The 17834-nt window shown below is 40.1% G+C and overlaps 1 protein-coding gene across 1 annotated transcript; it reads left to right on the top strand.

The window, feature by feature from the left end:
• LOC104708559 (putative caffeoyl-CoA O-methyltransferase At1g67980) lies at nucleotides 4439–17309 on the top strand. Its single transcript, XM_010425155.1, has 7 exons — nucleotides 4439–4444; nucleotides 4520–4593; nucleotides 5750–5765; nucleotides 8226–8347; nucleotides 8475–8714; nucleotides 15047–15103; nucleotides 16883–17309. Exons 1-7 carry the CDS (start codon nucleotides 4439–4441, stop codon nucleotides 17307–17309), a joined length of 942 nt encoding a protein of 313 aa, XP_010423457.1.

The raw sequence follows: 17834 nt of genomic DNA, 5'->3' as shown, positions 1-17834 counted from the left end.
GGTTGAATTCCAAGACGAAGTCAGCCAAAGACATCTCCCTCTGCACTCTCCTGGCTGCCACAGAACACCACCATAACTGAGCATCACCAGTCAAGTAGTGAACCCCAATGTCCACCCAAAACTCCCCAGGACATCTCAGAGTATGGAAGTTATGTTCCACACTCTTCCTCCATGCATCCGCAGCGATAGGATCTGTACCTCCCGAAAACCGCTCGGTACCAATACGGCCCATCTCTGTCAGCATGCTGATATAACGAGAATGGACTCCCACATCCGCAGCCACTGGCTGCCGCTCCGCCGCCACCACTGGTGGCACTACCTGAGCCTGAGCCGGTGCCACTAGTGGCAACCGCTCTAACAACTATGCCAGCAAACCCGCAAGGTCGATGCCCGGGACTCCACCCACTGGGACACCCGCACCCGGGGCCCTAACATCACCGGCTACTGGAACATCAACACCGCCCCCTCCGGCCACACTCATGGAATCCCCCTGGACACCGTGCGACTCGCCAACACCCTCTGCTGTCACACTATGGTCCGTAGTCTCACTAACCACTGGGAATGTGCCCCTACCACGACCACGTCCGCGTCCACGGCCACGTCCGCGTCCACGACCACGACCAGCAACAGCATCCTCTCTAACCATCTTCACTACCATGAGCAGAAGGCTAAGCACACAATTAACATAACACATAAACAACAACTCACCGTGGAATCACACTGTAGGCTCGAAGAGGATGTTCTAGGACTCCATGCCACACACAATTGTCTAACTCACATAATCAATCAGGATATGCTATCCCCAAACATCTACAACACAAAGCCTAGTGAACCCAAACCTAGAACCGTAAGAGCTCTGATACCAAACTGAAACGACTTGACCCGTTTTTTTTTTCAATAATAAATAATAATAATAATAATAATAATAATAATAATAATAATAATAAATAATAAACTACAACTGGTGGTCCCATACCCACTAGCCACCTAACCACAATCACAACCAACAGCGGAATAACCAATACCAATTAATAACCAATAATAAACCAATATCATAATCATAACAATATCCAAATATCAAACAACAAGAAACACCAAACCGGCAATCCTAGCAATGTTTCTAATGACCCAACTCTAGCAACCTAGCAATGCCAGAAAACATCCAATCGAGTCCCTAGAACATCCTCCTCTTCATTGCCTTGATTTCACGATCACACTTTGCCTTTACCTGCACCACAAACACAAATTGAGATGCATGAGTATTTGATAAATACTCAGTGAGGCAATCCTCCCATCTACTGGATACACACAAGCAATAAGATCTCTCATGCCACAAACAACAACAATAAAATAAACCAGGAACATGCACAAGTGACCCGACTCAATCCGGTTACTGCCAGAAGGGTGTCGACCGATACCTGAAGGTGTCGACCTGATGTTACTATATTTGACCATATTTAAGGCCTTGTTTAGTTCATGTTTTGCATCATATAGAAATGATTCCTTAGGTTTTATAGCCATTTATGTCCAAATATACACTTAGGATGTTTAGAAGCATGCATTGCATACATTTGTGCATTTGGAGTATTATTAGGTGATATGGAGCTCTAAAAGGGTAAAGAAGGACTTGGGGTTATTTCTGGAGCTAAACAAGAGGACTGAAAGTATCAGGAAGTGGATTCGCAAGGCAACTCGACCACAGCACTCGAGCAGGCACATGGTCAGGTACTCAGTCGGATTCATAACGAGCTCCTCAAAGATCGATCCACATGAAGATCTTCCGTTGCGATTCAGCTTCCGCATCCTTCATGAGAGTTGTAGGAAATTGAGATAACTTTCTAATGCCGGTGGTTTAAAGGCAATCAGAGGTATAGTTNGAACAGATATCATGCCAGATCGAAGACTGAAGCTACTTGACGGACCAACAACTCGACCATGCACTCGACCGAGCACATGGTCGAGCTGACTGCCGCCTCTCTGTTTTGTCCTCTAGCTAAATAGGGCTTCTCTCTCTTTACTATATATATGTGTACTGGCACTTGTGGCCGAAAGGAGAGACCCTGGAAACCATGTAGACACCTCATAACCTAGTTTTTGCCATTTTTAGCTTCTTTTACTTTATTGCATCATCTCTTATCTTTTCTCTAGATTTTCACACATTTGTAACCTTGATAACTTTGAATCTGTTGAATATTTGCTTTCACTTCTTTGTTCAATATTGTTCATCTTTATCTCATCTTTCTAATCATGATAGTTTCATTAATTTCTGGGTTTGTGTTCTTCATGATGATTTTTAGATCTTATTAGTGGCTTAGGATCTTAGGGATGGATTAGGCTGGGTAAAGGTTATGGTTGTTTAGATTGGTCAAGCTTGATTGTTATATATCTCTTCTAGATTAGATATGCTCTATGCTATTCTTATACTGAGAGGGTAAGGATAGATCTTAAGCTTCTTAGCATCACACCAATGTCTAAGTTGTTAGATAAGGCTAATGCTAGAGATTATCATGAAGCATGCTAAGAGATTAGATGTTTAAAGTGATTTTTGACATTGATGATCTGGGTTTTAATGCCTGCTTTGATATGTAATAGCTAGTGAGAACTAGGTCTAAGAAGTATCTTGGCTTGATTGTTATTGTCATGAGAATGGATTAACATGTATTAGAAGATCATTGTCTAGAGATAGCTCATTGTTGATTGAGGTTTGTTGACCAATTTAGATAGCCATAGCTTGAGTCCATCCCATGAATCCATCCTTAGGACCTTCTTTATTTATTGATTTCTCTGTTTAAGTATTGTTAATTGCTTGCTGTTTGCTTTGTTTTCATTATTTGCTCTGTTTCTGTTCATTCGCTTGTCAACTCGACCTCCCACTCGACCATGCACTCGACCGAGTGCTAGGTCGAGCTCCATTTTACTTTCTTGCTTATGTATTGTTCTGTTCATGTTTTCTTCTGCTTATTAGTTAATTCTGCTTAGTCTTGTTTATTGCACTTGTTCTACAGTTTAATTCAGCATTAGTATTGTCTTAAGTTGCCTTAGTTCATTGCATTTCATTATTGTCATTAGGTTGTTAGAAACAAATCAACTTGATATTTGGCTTAACTTGAATGCATTGATCACATCTTGACTGCTTACATATCACACTCTTTATGGATTGACATCCTTTATGCTACAACATCATAAGGGTATTGAAACACCTTGCATTACATTATGATCATTCATACTTATGTTTGTTTGTTTGATTGCATCATTCATTCATTCATAAGTAGATACTTGAAAAAGTTCTTATTTCACGACCGACACTAGACATTTGGTGTCGACTGACACCACTTCGGTGTCGACCGACACCTGCTCGACACTCCCGAAACCCTAACGGTGTCAACCGACACCTCCACATGGTGTCGTCCGACACTCGCTAAGTCCCCGAGCCGTCCTCGCGTTGGTGTTGACCGACACCACTGTCAAGCAGTGATTTCCTTCAAACAGAACTTCCGAATCTCGCCTCCAAACTTCTCCTATTCGTCCCATACGATCCCATGAACGAATGCAAGCCTTAGGAGCTACGAAAAACTCACAAACAACCAAAACAAACTTCCAAACAACACACAATATCACAGAAACAGATATCTTAGCTTAGATAAGCCATGATCATGCCCTCACCTTAGCCAACAATGAGATCTAAGCCCAAAAGACGAAGCTACCACCACAAAAACCTTCCCACCACGTTCCTAGCCTCGGATATTCACTCTCACAGCAAGATCTCTCCAAAAACGCCTTCAAATCTCACAAACTCTCTCCAAAACCTTAAGAAACTTTTGCTCTCCTTTTCTCTCTGTATTCTCTCAAAAACGGCGACCAAGACAAAATAGAACACGACCTAGGTCGTTTTCTCACTTAAATATCTCGGTTCTATGGTTTTCCCTAAACCAAACCGACCAAAATCGACAATTAAATCGAACTGGTTGAACCAGAAATCAAGTGGTGTCGGTCGACAGCACCATGGTGTCGGTCGACACCACCATGGTGTCGATCGACATTTTCCCCAAAACGCGTAGTTTTGGTTCGCGGGTGTTATAGTAGAGAATCATTATAAATAAAATTAATATGCTTCCAACTATATTATAATATTTTGAAAAGTTTAAAATGTTAACAATATTAAAACTATGTGGTTTAACAATATTAAAACTATGTGGTTTAAAAGTTTTAAATACTATAATTATTAAAACTTTTAAAATGTTAGAAGATTATAATTATTGAAACTTTCGTGAAAGTCCAGTATTGCTTCGTGGAAGTCGGCTGGTAAAACACTCCAATATTGCTTTTTTTTTTCAAATCTTTTTTTCTATTCTAGGACAGATAAAAAAAATAAAACAACTAATTCAAGGATTTTAGATAATGAAAAATGTTTTTGTGTCTGTATATGCGAAGGAGCCTGATGGAGGTACTCGTTGAAAATTCCTGAAGCATGGTGCCATGACACTAAAGCAAACCTTGGTGCCAAAAACATGGTATAAAGATAATGAATGCCAAGAAGACACTAGAGCTCGGTGTGTTCACGGGTTACTCACTGCTCACGACAGCTCTTGTATTGTCATGCAATTTTTTTTGATAAATAATGTACAACACATTTTAATAAAAAAAAAAATATTTACAAATTTTAAAACTGATACATCGGACGGGTCCTTATCTAATATAATAAAAAACACAAAAATATATAATATAAACCATAAAAATAACCAAAAACTTATAGACGAAGCGAAGTCAGAACTGGAGCTGGCTATGGCAGACCCCTCTTCCACTACTATCATGATTGCTTTCATAAATGACAAACTAAAAAAGGCCTACAAGGAGGAGGAAGAATTTTGGAAGCAAAAAAGTAGACAACTATGGCTAATACTGGGAGATAAAAATACTGGCTATTTCCATGCAGTCACCAAAAGAAGAAAATCTGTGAATAAGTTCTCTGCTATTGAAGATGATGATGCAAAGGCTTTCTATGAAGAAAATCAAATCCTAACAGTCATCACAGATTATTACCAAAATCTCTTCAAGACAAAAGGCCACACAAACAGTTTCACAGTTCAAGAAGACCTCACCCCATGTATTTCAGATGAGACAAACGAGAAGTTAATAGCCTTACTTTCACCAGAGGAGATAAAAGCAGCTTGTTTCTCCATTCATCCTGATAAGGCTCCTGGACCTGATCGCTTCTCAGCCAGCTTCCTCCAATCCAATTCACAAACAGTGGGTCCTCAACATTCCCAAGAGATCCAACAATTTTTCACAACAGGCGTCCTACCACAACGGATCTATAATACACATGTTAGGCTGATACCAACGATTCAAAGTCCAAAGAAAATGTCAGATTATAGGCCAATCGCTTTATGCTGTGTCTATTACAAGATAATAGCTAAGATCCTTACTAAAAGACTGCTACGTATTCTCCATTGCATATTGTCAGAGAATCAATCAGCCTTTGTGCCGCAAAGGGAAATCTTTGATAATGTCCTCATCACCCATGAGGTACTCCATTACCTCCACTCTTCTACAGAAAAAGAGATGTTATATGGCAGTTAAAACTGACATGAGTAAAGCATATGATAGAAAAGAATGGAAGTTTCTAGCTGATGTTCTAAAGAGACTGGGTTTCCATCAAACTTGGATAAACTGGATTCTACAATGTGTAACTACAGTGAGCTACTCATACCTTCTGAATGGTTCTGCACAGGGTCTGATCTATCCTCAGAGAGGAATCCGGCAAGGTTACCCACTCTTCCCATATCTGTTTATTCTGTGCAGTGAAGTCTTAACGGGTCTCTCCAAAAAAGCACAACTGGATCAATCTCTTACTGGGATCAAAGTTGGCAAGAAAGGCCCAAGACTTAGTCACCTCCTCTTTGCTGATGACACAATGTTTTTATGCAAGACTGATCAACAAAACTGCTCCACTCTGACGGAGATCTTGAGAAAATATGAAGAAGCAACTGACCAAATGATAAATGCTTCAAAATCAGCCATCACCATTCTCTGCAAAGACTCCTCCTGAAATCAAAAACAGTATCAAAGAAAAATTAGGGATCCAAAAGGAAGGAGGTTCGAGAAAATATCTGGGGCTTCCTGAACTCTTTGGCAGGAAAAAGAAAGACCTCTTCAAAGCAATAGTGGATCGAATTAGAGCCTGCAACTAGTCTTCAAGGTTTCTGTCCACAGCAGGAATGACCACACCACTGAAATCAGTATTGGCTGCAATGCCAACATACTCCATGACTTGCTTCAAGCTTCCCTCCTCTCTGTATAAAAAAATCCAATTTGTGCTTACTAGATTTTGGTGGGACTCAGGTATGGAAAAGAAGAAAATGTGTGGGGTCTCCTGGCAAAAACTAACACATTCTAAAGGAGAAGGAGGCTTGGGGTTCAGAGACTTACAACACTTCAATGATGCTCTTCTCGGAAATATCAGATGGAGAATCCTAGTAAATCCAAATTGTCTACTAGCAAAGGTCCTCTTGGAAAAATACTGCCATACAACCTCCTTCCTTGATAGTGTGGCCCCTGCAACCACATCACACAGTTGGGGAGGAATATGCATCGGAAAGGACCTGATCAAGACTCAATTGGGAAGGGTAATTGGAAATGGGACTAATACCCATCTCTGGAAAGATCCATGGATCTTTCTTACCTCTCCGCTCACACTAACATGGCCAATTACAGAAATGACTTGGTAACTCACTGTCTCTCACCTTATCTCGCTTGTCACTCTGGACTGGGATAAAGAGAAAATCTTGCAAACCCTTCCAGATTACCTGGATCAGATCTTGAAGATAAAGCTTAGCAAGCTTGGTGGAAATGATGAATTCGCTTGGCTCCCCACAAACTCCGGACTTTACTCTGCCAAATTGGGCTATTATAAAAGCGTAACAAGGAACCAAGACTCCTCCCTGCACCAAGACATAAACAAAGACTTCAATTGGAACTCCCTTATATGGAAATCTCTGGTCTCACCAAAGATACAATTCTTTATGTGGAAAATGATGTAAGGGGCATTACCAGTGGGAGAAGAACTTAAAAACATGAACATCAATGAGGAAGCTCGCTGCCCTTTTTGTGGAGATTTTGAAACCACTAACCACCTGTTCTTCACTTGCAACTTTGCGAGACAGGTATGGAATCTAATGCCCTTCAAAGACCTGATGGATCCAGATCATTTCACTACCACCAGAGCAAATCTTGAAAGTCTCCACCACAACATCCGTCTACCACCGGTTGGAATTGTAGCTGGACCTCTTCATCCCTGGATTTTGTGGAAGATCTGGACAGACGAAACAGTCAAGTTTTCAACAAAAAACACGCGACACCATGTGAAATAATTAATCAGGCAATTACCTTAGCTCGGGAATGACAAGCGGCACAGATTAGCTCTGTCGATTTACAACCAGTTAGAATTAAGCAAGTGCTCAAACCTCTTCGACCTGAAGTAGTATTGTGCAAGTCAGAACCGACGTGGGATGGGACATCGAAACTGGCTGGACTGGGATGGGTTTTCTCCAATTGCAGATCGAACTACCACCTTGAAGATTCAGGCAAAGCAGATCATGTTAGATCGCCTTTAATGGCTGAAGGTTTGACTGCTCTTTATGCGCTCCAACATGCCTCAAGGCTTGGTTTCACAAAAATCTCTCTAGCTTCTGATTCAATTCAACTTATCGAAGCCATAAAATTGGTGACTCCACAGAAGGAGCTCCACGGGATTTTACAAGATATCCTAATCCTATCCTCTTCTTTTCTTTTTTGTGATTTTCGCTATGTTTCTCGGGAAGAAAACAGGGAAGCCGATGCGCTAGCAATAACTTCCCTAAAGAACTCTATCTTTGTTCCAAGTGAGGCCTTTTTAGCCAAAAAAAAAAAGAAATCATATTTGTTTTTGGTATGAAAAATACATAATATCAAACAAAAACATTCGGGTAACCACAGATAGTTCTGATATATGTCAGGTTTTTTTTGGGTTTACCCACAAGACTTAAAATCCATTCGGGTTTTTTGAATTTGGGATTTTGTTGGGCGGATATTTTTCGGGTTTGGGTCGGGCTGGATTTTTTTTTACCCATCACAACAACATCCATAGGCATGTATTACAACCTTCCTTAATTATTTTCCTCGAAATCAAATAAGCGAAAATAATAATAAGGGCTAACATCTATCAACTCTTTAGATATGCTATACAGGTTACTGGAATAGATATTGATAAAGATGCTTACAATATGTCTCTAGAGTTCATCAAGAACTCAGGTGTTGATCACAAGGTCACTTTCATCCAATATGATGGTGTTCAGGCCTTAGAGAAGATGTTAAGCGTACATGATCCTTTACATCATGAATCATGTTTCTAGAATATTCTTACGTACGCACTTCCCTGATTATTTGTTTTCGTTTATATATGTATGTACGTATACGTATGATGATGGAACCATCAGGAGAATCCACAAACCGGAGTTTGATTTCGCATATGTTGATGCTGATAAACAAAACTACAGCAACATGCACGAGAGACTGATGAAGATGGTGAAGGTTGTTATAATTATAACGTTTGATAACACATTGTGGTTTGGGTTCGTCGCTGAGGAAGAGGAAAGCGTCCAAGAGCGCATGAGGGAGAACAGAGAAACCCTAATAGACTTCAACAAACGGCTTGCTGCTGATCCTCGCATTGAGCTCTGATAAAGAATAAACCACCAATACTTCAGTTCTAATCGTAACCGTAACCAATCGAGCTAACGTTCATAAAACGCAAGCCGATATCTCAAATGACGAAGATCTTACGGAGAGATCTCAATCAAGATGAGTACAACACCATAGTCTCACACGAAGAAGAAACGAAGAAGAAGATTGAAACGACCTAACACATTTTTTTTTAAAATAATAATAATAAATAATAATAATAATAATAATAATAATAATAATAATAATAATAATAATAATAATAATAATAATAAATACTCGACAGCTAGTGGTCTCATATCCACTAGCCACCTATCCACAACACACAACAGCGGATAACATAAACCATAACAATAACCCAATAAATATCCAATAATTAATTAACCAATATTCAAAGTGTAACAATTCCAATAACCAAACAACAGGAAACATAGAACCAGCAATCCTAACAACGATCTAATGACCCAACTCTAGCAATCTAACAGTGCCAGACAACAATCAATCGAGTCCCTAGAGTATCCTCTTCTTCATTGCCTTATTCCACGATCACACTTTGCCTCTACCTGCACCACAAACACAAATTAAGATGCATTAGTATTTGATAAACACTCAGTGAGGCAATCCTCCCATCCACTGGGCTATACACACAAGCAACTGTGTTACCAATGTTCCAAACAACCAACAAACAAAGCATACAAACCAGGAAAAGCAAACATCATCTCGCTGGAACGGAGGTGTCGATTGACACTAGCTCTTGGTGTCGATCGACACTACCCCACAGTGTCGAATGATGCCGCTTCACTGGTGTCGATCGACACTATCTCTGCAACTATGATCCTCACGAAGCCGAGAGTCGAATCTCGCTCCCAAAATCCACCAAATCGCCCAATACTTAAAACCCAAGCTATAAACGTCCGTAGGAACCTGTAGCATCCAATCCCAACAAGAAAAACACACAAAACAACAACAAACAAGTAAGAACAAGGAATCATAGGCTTAGATCAGCCATGGTCATGCACTCACCTTAAGAAGTGATTCATGAAAATAACCACAACCAAATGAGAGGCTCTCCAATATCCAAGAACAACCAAACTCGCTCCTACAGCCAATCACAACGACAAACAAACAATGAAAACAAACTGCTAGAAGAAAACAGAAAAAGACAACCTAACAAGTGAAACCACGAAATCAAAACGAACCATTAGCTTTCTAATTGCTCCGGTGAGAAGCAAGGTCTACACGTACTGAAGCTTCCCACAAAATTTCAGAACGATCAGATCTCAGGTGAAACCGTAATCGATCCCGAAACACCCGCTGGTCTCAATCCGTGACTGAGACGAAACGACCCACTAAACTGCCAATATCTCATAGAATATTAACCCAAACTAATTTCTGTAAAAAGGAGAGTGTACGAAAATCTCCTAGCTACAACTCTACCAAAATTCAGTACCTTTCGAAAGGATTTTACCCGTCAGATCCTCCTTCTACCAAACCCTGACAGTTCTGTTTCTCTCTTACTATAAAGGAAATGGTTGATCTCCTTTGCCTTCTCCTTTACACCAAATAACCAAGAGTTATCTCTCAATCTCTCCCTCCCTCTAATGAAAATGTTGACAAAAGCACAAAAGAAGAGAGAGGAGGCGTGACTTTGAGGGAGATTAAGGGTTTTGGTTTAATTTGATTAAACCAGAATTTAATTAAACCAAAAATCAATTAAAAATCTACTCTGTTGGTTTACTCAACACATCCCAAATTTATTCCTGAAACATGGATGTTACAATTCTCCCCCACCAACATAGATTCGTCCTCGAATCTCGAATAACCATCAGCCAAGAACTCCTGTGCAACCGTTTCCACGGCCCACACTCCTCTGAACGATCTACAGAAGGTCCCCTATATGCGATAGACTCACGTTCCAGACAATATTCTCTCGACTTTTGGACTTTCCTTTACTCACAGGCCTAAACCTTGAGTTTTTATTGGCTCCTCATCAGGACGAAGCCTGCATGCCATAATATTAGCTCCTCATCAGGTCGAAGCCTGCATGCTATAATATTCGCTCCTCATCACGCTGAAACCTGCATGCCATAATATTGGCTCCTCATCGGGCCTAAGCCCGCATGCTGTAATGTAAGGAAGTCCAATACTCGTCTCTCGGGTTGCCACCCTGCAGCGCGCCCCCAGATCGTCATCCGAAGTCGATATACCAACTATACTCTCAAGCCACAAAGTCTTAGAATATATCAGTACTAGGAGAACCGAACTCTTCCAAGAGTCGTGAGCAAACAATTCTGAACATGTTTGAGTCATATCCCTAACCACGTTTCCTTCCCATGGCTTGCGTAGAACAACACAATGCCCTACCAACCACATATCCCCTCACTGGAATACCTCACCCGGATATCAACACCTCTTGTCCACCCAAGAACCTCTAGTAACTTATCTCTTAGGGAAACTTCCACAAGATAGCTTATTACAAAATTAACGTTCCACTTAGAAATTCTCCACATCAAATCATCAATACGAGCGTAATAAAACAAAAAAGTACCATACGTTCGCATATACTGATTCACCATCTCAAATGCTTTGCAAGCCGCCAACTCAAACCACTTGTCCTGTTTCCCTCAGCTACCAAAACCTTGAATCTAGCAACCTTGTCCATCTCCAATGAACTTAATTCAACATCGTCGCAACGATTAGATTATCCTGCCATGAAGGCTTCTTGTGAACTTATGTACCTGGAAAACATGCCTTTCCCGGCTCAAACCTGCTGCAACTCCCCTTCCCGGGAGTCCAACACCACCGGCCTCACAATCCTGGCGCAACAGCCACACATTCACAACCGCTCCGATCACAAAACCCTGACCAATTGGTCAACACATCCAAAACCCGATATTAAACCACCATCAATCTCTCGAGGTCTACATTCAATCGGTTTGTTTATACTCACGTCCTAGGTATTGCTTGCTCCGAAAACCTCCACCCTTAGGTCGCAACCTTCGAGCCATACCGATCTCACTCTTGGACCACAATCCTCAAGATATTGGTATGAGGGGAACTACTCATCCCCTCAGGAGAACATCATCCCCTCTGCCACTCTCGGAGCCCTCAGCCCCTCGAGCTATCGGTATTCAAGAGAATCACCATCCCCTCAGGAGCAACAATCCTTAACAACTTTAAACATCTCTCGACCAAAGTACCTCCAGTGGTCCGAGTATAACATTGCAATGTTACACCTGCCCCCTCAAATTCTCATATCAACATGGATTACCCACCAAATAGAGAAGTATCTCATCCAACTACATATGATCACCTACCTGCCCCTCTAGGCTCGATACCTCTCGATAAGAATCTCGTATCGGTCATCTACAAGTGCTCCATCCTCCTTACAAAATATGGATAGTCCTCAACATCTGCAGCCCTCAGCTGCACCCCGCAACATGCAGTACAACTGGAATCTGCATTGGTACCGCTCTAGGTAACCGCTCCCACAGCACACCAACAGATCTGCCAAGCGATTATCTCGACCCTGGGCTCCACCTGCTGCAACCCCACACTTGGGTTCCCAACACCCTGGCACGCTCACCGGCTAATCCCCTCTGGTCCCTCCTGATACGCTTACGATCCTACGACGTACCTCCTCGTGGAACTCTAACCTCACACTTGCTGGCCTCGGAAACCCGCCCAGCCATGACCACGACATCGCCCACGTCAACGACCAACAACTCAAACACCTTTAACCACTGCATTTCCAAGAACAGAGGCTAACAAGCAATCTTAACATAACACAAAACCACAAAAACATAAATTCACCATGGAATCATACTATAGGCTCGAAGAGGATGTTCTAAGACTCCATGCCACACAAAATTGACTAACTCACATAATCAATCAAAGCATGCAATCCCAACATCAACAACAGAAACCTAGTGAACCCAAACCTAGAACCGTAAGGGCTATGGTACCAAACTGAAACGACCTGAACCATTTTTTTAAAATAAATAATAATAATAATAATAATAATAATAATAATAATAATAATAATAATAATAATAATAATAATAATAATAATAATAATAATAATAATAATAATAATAATAATAATAATAATAATAATAATAATAATAATAATAATAATAATAATAATAAATACTCTACAGCTAGTGGTCCCATACTCACTAGCCACCTATCCACAACACACAACAGCGGATAACATAAACCATAACAATAATCCAATAAATATCCAATAATTAATTAACCAATATTCAAAGTGTAACAATTCCAATAACCAAACAACAGGAAACGTAGAACTAGCAATCCTGTTTGTACCGGGAATTTGCACAACACTAAGTAAANGTTTTAGGGAAAGAGTGAAGCTGGTTCTTTTATTAACGATAAAAACCTGAGGTCGTCACTTAGCACGAGTCAAGATTGAGCTCGTCAGTCCATAGGAGAACTAACCAGCTAATAGTGACGAGCTCGGAAGCTGAAAAGAATTTTACAGAAGAGAATAACAGTTTTCGATGCAAAGTATTGCTCTCTAGATCTTGTCCAGGGGTCCAGCTCATCATCTCAATAAATATATGATGCTATTTATAGGCGATTGTAGAACTAAGGTTCCCTAGGGTTCTCAACGCGAAATGCCGAGATTACCCTCTGCGGAATGTTAATGACCTGCTCCCAATTTTGTCGGGCCGAAATCACAATTAATGAGTCTTGTTGGGCCGAGTGGCATAATGGACACATCCCATGTCCAACAAATCCTAACAACGTTCTAATGACCCAACTCTAGCAACCTAGCAGTGCTAGACAACAATCAATGGAGTCCCTAGAACATCCTCCTCTTCATTTCTTTATTCCACGATCACACTTTGCCTTTACCTGCACCACAAACATACATTGAGATGCATGAGTATTTGATAAACACTCAGTGAGGCAATCCTCCCATCTACTGGGCTATACACACAAGCAACTGTGATACCAATGTTCCAAACAACCAACAAACAAAGCATACAAATAAGGAAAAGCAAACATCATCTCGCTGGAAGGGAGGTGTCGACCGACACTAGCTCTTGGTGTCGATCGACACTACCCTACAGTGTCGATCGATGCCGCTTTACTGGTTTCGACCGACACCAACTGGTGTTGATCGACACTATCTCTACAATTATGATCCGCACGAAGCCGAGAGTTGAATCTCGCTCTCAAACTCCACCAAATTGTCCAATACTCAAAACCCAAGCAATAAACGTCCGTAGGAACCTGTAGCATCCAATCCCAACAAGAAAAACACACAAAACAACAACAAACAAGCAAGAACAAGGAATCACAGGCTTAGATCAGCCATGGTCATGCACTCACCTTAAGAAGTAATTCATGAAAATAACCACAACCAAATGAGAGGCTCTCCAATATCCAAGAACAACCAAACTCGCTCCTACAACCAATCACAACGACAAACAAACAATGAAAACAAACTGCTAGAAAGAAAACAGAAAAAGACAACCTAACAAGTGAAACTACGAAATCAAAACAAACTGTTAGCTTTCTAATTGCTCCGGTGAGAAGCAAGGTCTACATGTCCTGAAGCTTCCCACAAAATTTCAGAACGATCAGATCTCAGGTAAAACCGTAATCGATCCCGAAACACCGCGACTGAGACGAAACGACCCACTAAACTGCCAATATCTCCTAGAATATTAACAGAAATTAATTTCTGTAAAAAGGAGAGTGTACGAAAATCTCCTAGCTACAACTCTACCAAAAATCAGTACCTTTGGAAAGGATTTTACCCGTCGGATCCTCCTTCTACCAAACTATGACAGTTCTGTTTCTCTCTTATTCTAAGGAAAAGGTTGATCTCCTGTGCCTTCTCATTTACACAAAATAACCTAGAATTATCTCTTAATCTCTCCCTCCCTCTGACGACAATGTCGACAAAAGCACAAAAGAAGAGAAAGGAAGCGTGACTTTGAGGGAGATTAAATGTTTTTGGTTTAATTTGATTAAACCATAATTTAATTAAACCAAAAATTAATTAAAAATCCACTCTGTTGGTTTACTCAACACATCCGAACTTTATTCCCCAAACATGAATGTTACAAAAATAAAACAAACTAAAAATCTCAGATTCTGTTTTTGCATAAACTTCACAATTAATGAACTCTTTTTTCTCTATATATCTCTCGATTTCATCCTCTTTTCTAACAAACCCTCCCAATCACTAAGCTTCTGCCAACACATCATTGACCTCTTAGCCAATCATCTTTCACCATCCCTTCATGTCAGCTACTATTCACTACTCTTCATTTTCCTATAACAAGCTCTCTCATCAAGTCTCCTTTGGTGATGGTGTCACTCTCTGCAGTGATAAGACTAAATCACAGTCCATCCATCTCTATCTTTTTATCTATCGCAATATTTTCTTGTTTCAATAAGTGTTTAAAACCATCTCCGGTTTGATTATCTGGTTAAGTTCTATTTTGGTGAGGTGTTGGACCACACAAAACTTATGCAAAATGCGTCAATTCCAAGAAATTAATCAGCAACTTATGAGAAATTAAAAAAAAAAACAACGAAAACAAAGATAATTAATAATAAATTGCCTCAAAGCTCAGCTCAGGTCTCCATAATTTCTCCGCATGATTTAAAATCTCGGATGAACGAAAGTTATGATTTGATCATCATCGCTGGCAATTTCTTAATTAATCAATGATATATTATGGTTTTTGTGGTTTTTAACCATGATATAAGGAGTCTTTTCGAGTTTTTTTTTTATGTGTTTTTAGGTTTTTTACGAGTCTTTACAGGTTTTATAGGATTTTGGCATGAAAGGAGCAAAATGGAGCAATTAGAGAGATTTTGGAGCAATTCATCAAGGAAGAGAAGTTGGATTTGATTCAGAGTGATGGTGTCGATCGACACCACCCTTGGTATCGGTCGACACCCCTGTTTGTCTACGAGAGAAGCCAGTTTTGGAAGTTTCACAAATTTACCAAAGTTTTCCATAATTGCAAGACAAGTCTCTGACGTGTTTTTAGACATATATATATTGCTTTTAGGTTTAAGAAACACTTAAGTGATTTTCTAGCAAGTTTTATTTTCTGCAATCCTATGAGATTTTGAGAGTTTTTGGGAGAGAGAGATCCAAACTGCTTTGTAGAGAAGAATTCATAAACCCCCTCTTTACTCTTTTAATTTCAATTGCTTATTATTCAGAATGATGATTTGTGTTTCATGGAATATGTCTAAGTAGTTTGCTTGTTAGGTTCAGGGGTTTTCATAGGGTTTTTTTTTATGGTTTATTAGATTTGTTTATTTAGGATTCATTATCTTTCTAGATCTTCATCATAGGTTGTTCTGCATATTAATCCTTGATTGGCCATCTAGAATTAATACCTTAGGAAAATAAATTGATATGAGAACCTGATAAAACCTTCTGATGAGCAAAATTACTTCTTGCTAAGAGTTTTGATTTAGTAAATTTGTGAACAATCTAAACCTGTTTTCAAAGCTGATTTTTAACCTAGAATTTTACAAAGAGATTTTGATTTTCTGGTTTTAAATTTAGATAATATTTGCAGTGAGAACTGATTTATTTTACAGAAGAGTATAGAGTTCTAGATCTGATCTTAATTGCTTGAATCCTATTTATTTATTGATTTAATATTTCATAATTACCTGAGAAATTCCCTAGACCTAACTTTTTAATCCCTTGAATTTACAACAGTTTATTAATATTTTACATTGCCTTTTTTAATTTAAACCATCTTGTTTAGCATAATAACAAAACTCTATAATTTATTGTGTAGACTTGAGTCCTTGTGGAAATCGACCCCTAAGTAATACAATGATTTCTTAATTTGAGAGAGTAGCTCTATGGTTTAATTTGAGCATATCAAATTTGGGCGCCGTTGCCGAGGACTCTTTGATCTACCATTAGATTTGAGTTTTTAATTTCGTCTAAATTTTTCTTTTTATTTTCTACTTACACGTTTTGTTTTTCTTCTCTTTGGTGTTTCAGGTGCATGCCTCCTAGACCTCACACAAGGAGCAACAAGACTGGTCCTACTGTGAAGCTTTCGAACGAAGAGCTAGGAAAACTTGAGAGTGAGAACCGAAAAGCAGCTAAATCAGCGTAGATTGTCAATCTGGTCATTCTAAGAGTTGATAAAGCTGGTGTGTTGAGAGATCAAGAGGGCCACTTGCACAATGAGAAGGGCCAAAAGTTTGATGCTGAGGGGAATGTGATTGCTGAGATTGTCGTTGACGAAGAACAAGCCGATGGTGTCGATCGACGCCAACTTGGTGTAGATCGACACCTTCCTCCAGCAGACGTATGTGGAGCTGCCAACCCCGACAACAACCCAGTTCGAAGACATGATCAAAACCGGGACTTGATCTGGACCATTGCGGACTTCAACAGAGCTGAATTGATGTATGAGAACCGCGATGCTATTGTTCCACCTCCATTCCAGCGGAATGACTTTGAGCTGAAGCCCGCCTACTTCCAGCTAGTTGGGCAGAGCCTTTCTCAAACCTGCCAAATGAGAAGCTTCTGGATCATATTGAGCATTTTGAAGATCTGGTGACCAGTATTAAGGCCAATGGAGTGACTGAAGACTACATCTACTGCAAGCTCTTTCCATACTCACTTGCAGGAGAGGCATCTCAATGGTTGAAGCAGTTGCCACCCGATTCATTGACAAATTGGCAGAACATCAAGGTGGCTTTCCTAAATTATTTTTATGATGATGCAATGTCAGATGAGCTGAGAGTCAAGCTGTCCTCCTTCAAGCAAAGACCAGATGAAGCTTTCATGGCAGCTTGGGTGAGATTCAAGACTTATCAGAGGTACTGTCCACACCATGGTTTCTCAAGAGTTCAATTGCTGAGAATTTTCTTCAGAGGGTGCGATTGGGAGTATCAGTTAGCTTTGGATATTGCAAGCCATGGCAAATTCAAGACAAGATATCCAGATGAATCTGAGGATTTGATTGAGAATCTGGCCTCCAGCAATAGCACTAAGAGAGCAGATGCTGAGAGGAAGAGATTGCATGGAGGATTTGATGCAAACCAGCTAGCTTCTGTCAATGGTAATCTTGATTCAGTTCACA

The sequence above is a fragment of the Camelina sativa genome, chromosome 1 (genome assembly GCF_000633955.1).
Source record: "Camelina sativa cultivar DH55 chromosome 1, Cs, whole genome shotgun sequence".
Classification (NCBI taxonomy): Eukaryota; Viridiplantae; Streptophyta; class Magnoliopsida; order Brassicales; family Brassicaceae; genus Camelina; species Camelina sativa.
The sequence above is the reverse complement of the archived record's forward strand: the minus strand, read 5'-3'. Positions and strand labels throughout refer to the sequence as shown.

Coding starts and splice junctions, on each gene's coding strand:
- LOC104708559 (XM_010425155.1), top strand. Junction 8,348..8,474: donor GTTCAGGCCTTAGAGAAGAT/GTTAAGCGTACA, acceptor TGGAACCATCAG/GAGAATCCACAAACCGGAGT. Junction 15,104..16,882: donor AGTGATAAGACTAAATCACA/GTCCATCCATCT, acceptor GGTCATTCTAAG/AGTTGATAAAGCTGGTGTGT.